The sequence below is a fragment of the Ranitomeya variabilis genome, chromosome 8, assembly GCF_051348905.1.
Source record: "Ranitomeya variabilis isolate aRanVar5 chromosome 8, aRanVar5.hap1, whole genome shotgun sequence".
NCBI lineage: Eukaryota > Metazoa > Chordata > Amphibia > Anura > Dendrobatidae > Ranitomeya > Ranitomeya variabilis.
Genome location: NC_135239.1, coordinates 31,218,575 through 31,230,588, shown reverse-complemented (window position 1 = coordinate 31,230,588; position 12,014 = coordinate 31,218,575). Strand labels below are relative to the sequence as shown.

The 12,014-nt window shown below is 41.5% G+C and overlaps 1 protein-coding gene across 1 annotated transcript in view; it reads left to right on the top strand.

Moving 5' to 3' along the window:
- Window positions 1–12,014, top strand: part of SPATA6 (spermatogenesis associated 6) — a 61,295-nt gene that overhangs the window by 24,179 nt on the left and 25,102 nt on the right. The window contains exon 7 of the mRNA XM_077277380.1: window positions 8,953–9,128. Within this exon, the coding sequence (XP_077133495.1) occupies window positions 8,953–9,128 (176 nt within the window). The remainder of the gene's footprint in view (window positions 1–8,952; window positions 9,129–12,014) is intronic.

Below are 12,014 nucleotides of genomic sequence, written 5' to 3'. Positions count from 1 at the left end.
TCTCCTGTCTCTTCTTTGATGATCTTTTCAAGTTGGATCAAGGATGAACTTTCTGGTAGAGATTTCCATCTTTTGACGATCTGTTTTTTTTCTTCCTTCCACTTTGGACTTCTTTTTGAAAGCGAGGGAGGTCATAAGGTAAAACTCAAAATTCTAGTGTTCTACGTGTTTTTTTTTGTTTTTTTTTGCAGTGTCTTCTAAATCTTCCTCTATAAAGGCTGTACAGGAACCCATGCAAATTGGCTTGAAGAGATTACTGTTGAATGAAATATTCCATCACCTTATTGAAGGACTTTGTCTATATTGTGGTGAAAAAGAATCACCATTGCATGGTCCGTTTCAAATTCAAGGCCGAAGAGGGGAACTTGAGATCCCAGTGAAAGATCCTTGGGGGTAAAACCTATCCTCCGCTAAAGACCAGTTCAGTTCGTGACAAATTGTCCTTAGTGTGCCCATTTCAAATCTTCATGTCAAGCGCCTCTATTCTCTTTAGCCTCTAGCTATTCCTCAAGAACCATAGGCTTAGATTTTCGTGGTCTTTGTTACAGATCTTCCTGAGGTACTACTGTCTTTGTTGTGGTGGACCGTTTTTTTCCAAAATGTCTTGTTTTGTCCTGTCACCTGGATTTATCTGCTCCAGAACTGTTCCAAATGCTCAAAGAAATTTTCAGGTTCCCCAGTCTTCCATCTTGTATACTTTCTAAAAATACTGTACAATTTGTTTCAGGTTCTGGAGGGTGCCCTCAAGAATCTAAAAATGTTACTAAGGGTACTGTCACACAGTGCAATTTTGATCGCTACAACGGCACGATTCGTGACGTTCTAGCGATATCGTTACGATATCGTTGTGTCTGACACGCTCCTGCGATCCGGATCCCCGCTGAGAATCGTACGTCGTAGCAGATCGTTTGAAACTTTCTTTCGTCGTCTAGTGTCCCGCTGTGGCGGCATGATTGCATCGTGTGACACAGGTTGTATACGATGTGCGCACAGTAACCAACGGCTTCTACAACGCAAATACGTCATGAAATTATCGCTCCAGCGCAGTGTATTGCAACGTGTGACCGCAATATACGACGCTGGAGCGATAAATATACGACGCTGCAACGTCACGAATCGTGCCGTCGTAGCGATCAAAATTGCACTGTGTGACAGTACCTTTAGACTTCTCTCCATATGACCTTCAACGTAATGAGCAAACAGAGGATTATTTCGTCCATGGAGCAATATGTCTGAAATTTCTCTAATTCATATCAAGATAATTATCTAAATTTGCTTCCTTGGGCCGAATTTGCAATTCATTTTATAGGTCTTCTGGGAAATCTCCCTTTCTCACAAACTACGGTTGTGAACCTCATCTTCCTCTTCCAGTTGCATCAGAAGGTCAATGAATAAGGTCTCTCCAGACTTTCATGACATCTGGACTGAGGTAAAATCCAATTTGACAGCAACCGCGAAAGAAACAAGGAAGAGTGCTGATAATTGTTGGCCTATTTCCAACATCTCTCCTAGTGCTAAGGTTGACGTTCCACCAAAAACATCTAAAATGCTAGCTCCTAAGTTCACCGCTCCATTTCAAATGATTGAGCAAATCAATCTGGTTACTTTCCATTTCAACTTCCACGATAAAGATTCCCAATGCTTCTCATACTTCCTATGTTTTCTGGTCCTAAACAAATTGTCTTCTATTACAATCAACATGGCTCTTGATTCGGCCTCTGATCCTGGCGTGGAGTATAAAATTAATCAAATTCTTGACTGCAAGAAGGTTCATGGTTATTTTTTTTCTTTCTTGATCGACTGAAGGGGATATGGTTTTAAATAAAGGTTCTGGATTCCTAATAAAGGACATTGATGTCCCAATTTTACTTAGGACAGTTCATGCTAAGCATACCCTCTCTTCTGTTGCCGACTCTTCTGGGAGAGTTCTTTTAAATGGGGGAATACTGTTACCTGTCCCAGATCTAACGCTGGGCCCTAGTTCCATCACCTGTAATCGGCTCACTCTGTGCTTGTCAGAGCCAGGGTACTGGGGTAATTCGGCAAGCACCTCTGATGTCATCACCCAAGGTGACCTATTCAGGTCTTCGTCATGGTATGGTACCATGACTAAGACCTGAATAGATTGAAACGCGTTGGCTGATTACCAGGGACCCTTGTTTCTTTGATGTGCAAATTCAATACTATATTTTATAGAATGTTCTAAATCAAAAAAGGAATTTTAACTGCATGAATTTCTGCTTTGGAGACTACTTCCTTTTTCTTCATGCTGTCATGCCCAGGTCAGGAGAGTCGACGGCCAGTCCAAGCATTGCGTTGAGATCCTCATCCAACTTATACGGCTGCCTAACTATTCCCTTGCTGTGTGTAACTATGCCCTTGGTGCAAGATCCCAGATTGTATATAGATCTCTGCTATTCCTCTGTGTGGCCACTTTCAAGCAGTATCTTGTGCTTCCATGCCCTGCTATCCTGATCCTCATAGAGCCTCGTGCTGCCCAGCAAGCCCAACTCCACTGCATCGTTACCTTCAGTCCGTGCTGCTCCACCTGATATACAGGTTCGAGAATCCACCTCCCTAGTTGGACACATAACAACTGACTGGCAGTTATAATACACAGCAGTACATAGGTATTGTATTATTTAGGTGATCAAAAGATCATATCTTCAAGTGCCCTTGTGGGACTAATAAAATTTGCAAAAAAAAAAATGTTAAGTGTCAAATAAAAAAGTTTAAAAAAAAATCGATGCCAAAAATTAAACAATAAAATATATAATTTATTTAAAAAAAAAAAACAAATGCGCAAAAAAGACCACATGTATTTGGTAGTGTCGTGCAGAGCAACGCTTACCATACAACTATTTCATCTTTTATCTCCTATGGTGCAATAGAAAAAAAAAAAGAAGAAAATGAAGGCAAAATAGCTTCTTTTTTGTTCATCCTGCCATCCCAAAAAAATGAAATGAAAATTTATGATAAAGTTGAATGTATCAGTAAATGGTGATACCAATAATAACTACAGGTATAGTGACGGAAACATTTTTTGCTGTGAAAATGGCAACGCGAAGACAGTTTAGAAAAAAACAACAAACAATGTATTTACTATATAGAAGTGATAACACATAATTAAACCTTTCTACAATTGGTATCGCCTTAATTCTACCGACTCACAGAATAAAGTTGACTCTTTAATTATGCAGCATAATAATTGACGTAAAAATTAAAATATATATAAAAAAAAAATTACAGAATTGCTGTTTTTTTTCGGAATCCTTTTCAGAAAGAGTTAGCTAGTTATTAAGTTAAATGTACCCCAGCATTACAGAAACAACTCATCTAGAATAAAAATAAGCCCTTGTATACCTACATGAACTAATTAAAAAAAAACAACAACAACTGATGGCACCAGGAATGGCTGGAAGTTGGTGCATCCGGTTGGGGTCCAACAAACCAATATTTATTACCGATTCACAGGATCACTTCATGTGTGACCATTGCAGTATTATAGGGGGAAGTAGTCAAGCATGTGTTCAGCTGCCCATAGAAGTGAATGGAGTGGTGGTCACTAGTGATGAGCGAACGTGCTTGGATAAAGTGTTATCCGAGCATGCTGGGGTGCTAACAGAGTGACTTTGTCATGCTGGAAAAATATGTTTGAGTGCCCACGGCTGCATGTTTTGCAGCTGTTCGACAGCCGTAACAAATGCAGGGATTACCTAACAATCAGGCAATCCCCGTCTCTGTCGAACAGCTGCAAAACTTGCAGCTGTGGGCACTCGAACATATTTTTCGAGCATGCCGAAAACACTAGGTTAGCACACGAGCATGGTCGGGTCACACATGCTCAGTTACCGCTCCATTCAGAAGAGTGGAAATAACGTTTATATTGGCCCGTGGCATGTGTAAATGACCACTGAGCAGTCTGATGGTTTGGGCACGGCCGGCCTCTGCTCTTCTTGCATGTCCGCATTTGTGTTGGGCTGTGGTGAAATAGATTATGAAAGCTGACTAAAGCTTGCTAGAATCAAGCGATGGGATGAGTGTTGGACTGTGGTGCCAAGGGCCCACCAGTAAGCAACTCCAGGGCCCCAGTTTTCAGCTACATGCAAATGTGACATTATCCTCAATCACAAATGTAAATAACATTGAACTGGGTAGATTGTTAATTAATAAGATGCTGCCATTGTGTGTACATAGTGATTCAAGTATATTGTGCCAAGTACTGCTCATATAAGATGGTGGTGGTCACTCCTGCACAGGGGCCCACCGGAGGATTCTCCTGTTCTTCTGTGGGTCAGTTGTCACTGGTTTACTTTGACAGAGAGGAGCCAGAAGACCACAGCATCTGATTTATCCTACTCATGCACTGATTAGTAGCATTTCACCTTCATATTAAACAGTGTTTCTTTTGGCAGTGCGGGTGTTAATCTGCTCAGTTGATAGGTCTTGGAAGCTTTCCTGCATTAAGGCTCTCAGCTGTGCACTGTTAGCCACTGCCATCTTTTATATAATCTAGGCCCTTGCTAGCACTCATTGTCAGAGCTAGCTTATGCTGCATGGCTGGATGAGGTTGTTGGAGAATGCCTTTGGTGGATTTATCTGTGACTGTTGCTAGGTTTTGAATGTGTGAAAATTCGCTTTGTTCTCCTACTTTGGTTTAACCCCATCCTCCTCTCCCAAGTGCATCCCTCTGTTATATGTGTGCATTAATTTGTATGTTTGGTATTTATTGTTACCCCTGCTCGTATTACCTTTTTAGTCTGGTTGGTGTATTACGGTGCATTACCAATCCCCTCGGTGGGGGAAGGGTACAGATTGAGGGCAGATTCAGGAACCAATACAAGGAATGTGGCCTCGGTGTCTTCACCATCAGAAGTAATCTAGGAAGCAGGGCGAGCTAGGGCACCGCTAGCATTAGGGACAGGGAAGGAGCCTCTGTTCCCGGCCACCTGACAATAGAGTCGTGACACCAGTCCAAGCCTGGAACATGTGATCTCTCCTGGTTCTCCGGTTTTCTTCCAGACTTAAGAAAAAAAAACAACACTTACTAATGGGTTAACTGAATCCTACAAAATTATCCTCGTGTGCATTTGTCAATTTTTTGAGCTAGGGAATTTAGAGCCCTGCACTCACGTGACACCGTGCTCGAGGACTGACGTGAATAGTAGCCCCCATGGTAGCACAGAATCCAGCCTAGATTTCTAGCTGTGGTGATGTTTCAGCATGCAGACACCATTATTTTAATTTCCAATTTTCTTGTCTTACTGCCTCAAGCCTCGCACCGTTAACGATAACCTCATAGAAGGCTTCGAAATGTTTTTTTTTCTTCCCTTTCCCTCCATATAATTTACTTTCCTCGGACCGTCCTCGTGATTCATGACTGTTTTATCATAGAGATTTTAATTAAAATTGATTTGTTTGAAGGAATAAAGCTATATTAACAGCAGGAACTTTTGGGCTCTGCAAGACAGCCCGGGTTGGTCTTTAATTCATCACTCCCTGGATGGCCCAGAGCCGCTGAGCTTCCCAGCAAAACTAAAGGGAGATTGAAATCTACCTTTATTAGCAGCTGAAAACCCAGCACGGCTCTGAAATTAAAGGCAGAACGTGTTTGGAATGAACTCCACGGCGAGAAAACTCCAAGAATAAACAATAAACATAATATTGGCCACTTCCCGACGCAGATAAGGTTTTCTCCCAAGTTGCAAAATGCCAGATATTGATATGCTGATGCCGCTTGATTAATGGATTTTTTTTTTATCATCAGCACGCAGAAATCTAAATTACTTTCCCCATAATTTCCATCCGTCTTGCTCAGTCACAGCCTACAGCCAATGATTTTTTTTTATTTTATTTTTCCTCTTGATTTTTTTTTTTTTCAGCTATAGGTATTCCCAGGGAGGTGTGATGTGCTGCTATGCCAAAAAGATTCAGATGGATTTTGATTATGTTTTATGTTGATTTTTATCTTTTCTTTTACTCTTTTGGCAATGCAATTTGAGAATAATAAACTATGTACATGCAGGATATGTACGGTATATATGTACAGGCGCTTCTCGCAAAATTATAATATCATCAAAAAGTTAGTTTATTTCAGTTCTTCAATACAAAAAGTGAACTCATATTATATAGAGTAATTACAAACAGAGCGATCTATTTCACGTGTTTATTTCTGTTAATGTTGATGATTATGGCTTACAGCCAATGAAAACCCAGAAGTCATTATATCAGTAAATTAGAATAATTAACAAAAAACACCTGTAAAGGCTTCCTAAGTGTTTAACAAGGTCCCTTAGTCTGTTTCAGTAGCTCCACAATCATGGGGAAGACTGCTGACTTGACAGATGTTCAGATGGCAGTCATTGACACTCCACAAGGAGGGTAAGCCACAAAAGGTCATTGCTAAAGAAGCCGGCTGTTCCGAGTGCTGTATCCAAGCATATTAATGGAACGTTGGGTGGAAGGAAAAAGTGTTGTGGAAAAAGGTTCGCAAGCAACCGGGATAACCGCAGCCTTGAAAGGATTAAGAAAAGGACATTCAAAAATTTGGGGGAGATTCACAAGGAGTGGCCTGCTGCTGGAGTTATTGCTTCAAGAGCCACCACACACAGAAGTCTCCAGGACATGGGCTACAAGTGTCACATTCCTTGTGTCAAGCCACTCATGACCAATAGACAACGCCAGAAGCGTCTTACCTGGGCCAAGGAGGAAAAGGACTGGACTGTTGTCAGTGGTCCAAGGTGTTGTTTTCAGATGAAAGTAAATTTGCATTTCATTAGGAAATCGAGGTCCCAGAGTCTGGAGGAAGAGTGGAGAGGCCACAATCCAAGCTGCTGGAGGTCTAGTGTGAAGTTTCCACAATCATTGTCAGCGCAGCCATCTACCAGGAAATGTTAGAGCACTTTATGCTTCCCTCTGCCGACAAGCTTTTGGAGATGGAAATGTTCTTCTCCAGCAGGACTTGGCACCTGTCCACACTGCCAAAAGTACCAATACCTGGTTTACAAACAACAGTATCACTGTGCTTGATTAGCAGCAAACTCGCCTGACCTTAACCACATAGAGAATCTATAGGGTATTGTCAAGGGGAAGATGAGAGATATCAGACCCAACAATGCAGACGAGATGATGGCTGCTATCAAAGCAACCTGGGCTTCCATAACCCCTCAGCAGTGCCACAGGCTGATCGCCTCCATGCCACGCCGCATTGATGCAGTAATTGATGCAAGAGCCAACATTTCAGACTTTTAAATAATTTTTCAAGCTGGTGTTATAAAGTATTCTAATTTACTGAGATAATGACTTTTGAGTTTTCATTGGCTGTAAGCCATAATCATCAACATTAACAGAAATAAACACGTGAAATAGATCCCTCTGTTTGTAATGACTCTATATAATACGAGTTCCACTTTTTTGTATTGAAGAACTGAAATAAATTCACTAACAGTGATTCACACTTCAGTTACATTTTAATATTTCACTGAAATTAAAGACTGAGTTTCAGTCTTTTCAGAAAAAAAGGTTAATAATGTTACTTTTATTACATAATCTTCAGTTTTGCTCAAATGAATTGATGCAAAAATGAATAAGCCCCACATCAATTACTACTACTTCTGGTATTTTGCTTGACTTCATGATTTTTAAGGACAGCATGATTACTTTTAGACATGAAATGAACAAGTTGGCGACATATTACAAAATCTATCTTATTCCTTTACACCACTTTTAGAGCCTGGATGCTGGATGGAGAGTGATGACAACTTGTCTCTTCAGAATTCTCCATAGGTGTCCAGTTGGGTTAAAATCAGAAGACACTTGGCCACTGAATCACTTTTACCCTGTTCTTATTCAGAAATACAACAGATGTGTATTTTGGATCATGATCATGTTGGAAAAGTGTATGTCTATCGAGGGCACGGAGTGATGGCAGCATCTTTTCTCTCAATATTGAGCAGTACATCTATGAATCCATGGTGCCGTCAATGAAAATTAGCTCCCCGACACCAGCAGAACTTATATAGCCCCACATAAGGACATGGGCACCACCATGTTTCACTGTAGGCACTATGCATTTTTGTATATATTAGGTAATAAATGTATGTTCACCATTGGGATGCCCAGAAGTCCAGAAAATGGGGATCCCAAAGTGTCCGTCTGAATGAAGCAGTAGAGCGTATACAAGCTCACCACTCTACTAGGAGCTGTAGTGACCGGGCATGACCACCGCTAAGATGATGAGTTATTTTTGGACAGGAAAGTGGCTGACCACATACAGCTTTAGATCCGCAAATGCATAATTTCCATACTCCATTTTCTTGATTTAGCTTATTTGTCACCTTTTTTTATTTTTGCACTTGACAAATTACTTCTGGAGGAAAATGGTAAAAAATGTATGGAGACTACACTTTTTTTCACATTATTTTGCTACTTGCTAGAGTGTAGAAACCATAGTGTTACAGTGAATCCAAGAAACACAAACTCTTTATTGTGTCATACATGCGTGATGGAATATGTTCACGCTTCATCTTCTTCAGACGGCTTCTACGTGGTACCCGCCACCCCTGACAAAAATGCTAAAAAAAAGGCCAAAAAGAATGCCCAAATGCCCATGTACACAGCAATGTCAAATTGGCATTGCTGTGCACATCCATCTCAGGCTTTGAAAGTCGTGAAGTAGCTAAAAGAAGTGACCTGATCGTTGTTTAGATGGCTTCCGCTTTGAAGCTCACACTGTCTTATATAAGTTAGAAAAAAAAAAGTGGCGGCAAAGCCAACATATAAAAGGTGTCCGGAAAAATACCGCCCATAAACATTAGTCTGTCTGCCGATCCTGCCAACATTGTTGCATTTGGCCAACTTAGACTATTGTGTATGGGGGCGCTTATTGTAGATTTTTCTTTAAAATTTCTTACAAGTCATCATTAGTCAGCTCTTTCCTACTTATATTGATAGGACTCCAAGAAGATGCACATCGATGACCTTCAGACGTCATTGGACAATGTATATGACAAAAGGCTTCAAGAGTCACCGTGGCACAGAACTCCATCACTTCTGTCTCGCTCCGCTCCGCCATCATTCCTAAGACGCCCACCCAGTCCTGTCCTGAACAGATCGTCCCTTAGAGAGAGGTAACCGTCATGTCTCAATGTGTTTGTTGAGTTCATATTTGTACAACAGGGAATATTCGCTCAATTATTATAATACTTTATTTGCAAAATTGCATTGAACGTCTGGCACAGGCCCCCCGATACGCTGCGATCAAATCAATCTCAAGGTGTTGTTTTTATGTAATCTCTCCATCTCGGAGAACGCTGCACCATCTACATCTGCGGGAAGGCAGTCAGCAGAATCGCTGCCTAATTGTTCAATATACAAAGTTGCTGAGCGCTTAGATTTTCTGAAAGGAAAGATTTGTATCTCCGTCTTTTCATGGTAGATGTCACCCGCTGTCAGTCATAGCCAGAAGCCAAGAAGAGGCAGAGAGGCGTGGGGCGCCTGCCATTCTGCTACAGGAAAAAGTTGTCCCTCGACCTCAAAAACTGTGATTTTTTTTTTTTAAAAAGAAAAACTTCTTATCTTGTTTTTTGACCTGTGTCCATTCCCGCAGACCTAGGCACTAATAGTCGTGTAATTGTGCAACATCTTTATAAAAGGCATACAATTTTATTATTTTTACTTTGTGTTGTTCAATGTGGACAGATGTAGTTGTAGGCAATCTGTGTGTGTATGTGTGTGTGTGTGTGTATATATATATATATATATATATATATATATATATATATATATATATATATATATATATACACTCACTGGCCACTTTATTAGGTACACCATGCTAGTAACGGGTTGGACCCCCTTTTGCCTTCAGAACTGCCTCAATTCTTCGTGGCATAGATTCAACAAGGTGCTGGAAGCATTCCTCAGAGATTTTGGTCCATATTGACATGATGGCATCACACAGTTGCCGCAGATTTGTCGGCTGCACATCCCAAAGATGCTCCATACAAGGCAGGATGGATCCATGCTTTCATGTTGTTTACGCCAAATTCTGACCCTACCATCCGAATGTCGCAGCAGAAATCGAGACTCATCAGACCAAGCAACGTTTTTCCAATCTTCTACTGTCCAATTTCGATGAGCTTGTACAAATTGTAGCCTCAGTTTCCTGTTCTTAGCTGAAAGGAGTGGTACCCGGTGTGGTCTTCTGCTGCTGTAGCCCATCTGCCTCAAAGTTCGACGCACTGCGTTCAGAGATGCTCTTAGGCCTACCTTGGTTGTAACGGGTGGCGATTTGAGTCACTGTTGCCTTTCTATCAGCTCGAACCAGTCTGCCCATTCTCCTCTGACCTCTGGCATCAACAAGGCATTTCCGCCCACAGAACTGCCGCTCACTGGATTTTTTTTCTTTTTCGGACCATTCTCTGTAAACCCTAGAGATGGTTGTGCGTGAAAATCCCAGTAGATCAGCAGTTTCTGAAATACTCAGACCAGCCCTTCTGGCACCAACAACCATGCCACGTTCAAAGGCACTCAAATCACCTTTCTTCCCCATACTGATGCTCGGTTTGAACTGCAGGAGATTGTCTTGACCATGTCTACATGCCTAAATGCACTGAGTTGCCGCCATGTGATTGGCTGATTAGAAATTAAGTGTTAACAAGAAGTTGGACAGGTGTACCTAATAAAGTGGCCAGTGAGTGTGTATATATATATATATATATATATATATATATATATATATATATATATATATATATATATATATATATATATATATATATATATATATACACATACAGTAATTTATACATTCATTATTTGTTTTATTTATTGTTTATTTATTTTATAGTGGAATGGGAAAACAGATGATGAAAATATTATTTTTCTACTAGCTTTTTTTGCACTTTTTTTTAGTCTTTCTATGGGATTTGAACCGCTAATATTTCTGTATTGCTGCATATTGTCATTTAAAGGGGTGTACTCATCTTCTGAGTTCAGGAGCACACCACTCCCCTGTCTCCTGATTTTCTGATTTTTTTTTTAAGAGATGGTGCTTCCTGAAGATTGACATTGCGGACCAGTGGTTTAGTTTTGTGACTAGTCCGAACTATACGCTCTTCCATGCCTCAAATAGAGGCAAAGTATCTGAGGAGCGCTGTGACCCTTGAGCTGCTGAGATTCCTTCAGAGGAGCATTTTTAAGCTTACAAGCTCGCACTCCTTTGGGTACCTGACACCCCTGATAAGACTGCAGAACTTTATCGATAACCTAAGCATCGAGTTGTACACCATAGAATTAAAAATCCCTTCATTTAGTTTTTTATAATTTTACATGCTTAAAAACATGAGGTAACACTCTTTTAAATCTCCCTGCTCCTAGAAGCAAAAGGATGGTAGACACAAGGGCCTTCAGTGAGCCCCCTCCCTGTATGACAGCCCCCTCCACATTATGGACTATTGCAATTGTGTGGCAGAGCCCCCCTCCTCCCCGCCATCTGACTAGGCCACATAAGCAAATTGCTAACATCAGAGATGGCTTCTACCCTGTATTTATAGTTAGGTGTCAGCTGGAACCAGATTTACGGGAGCTCCATAGAGTCAAACCTGACAGCGGCCATGTGTATAGTTGTTACACATCTTGGCTATTGGGCAGTGATTCTGCAGTCTGCCTTCCACAGCTCTCACTCTCTCTCTCCCCTCGTCTTTTACCCCACCATTCCCCCTGTCTTTCTTCCACCCCCTTTCCCTCCATGTGTCTTCTCTCCCCCCCTCCGTCTGTCTTCTCTCCCCCCCTCCGTCTGTCTTCTCTCCCCCCTCCGTCTGTCTTCTCTCCCCCCTCCGTCTGTCTTCTCTCCCCCCTCCGTCTGTCTTCTCTCCCCCTCTGTATGTCTTCTCTCCCCCCCCTGTCTCTCTTCTCTCCCTCCTCCGTCTGTCTTCTCTCCCCCCCTCCGTCTGTCTTCTCTCCCCCCCTCCGTCTGTCTTCTCTCCCCCCTCCGTCTGTCTTCTCTCCCCCCT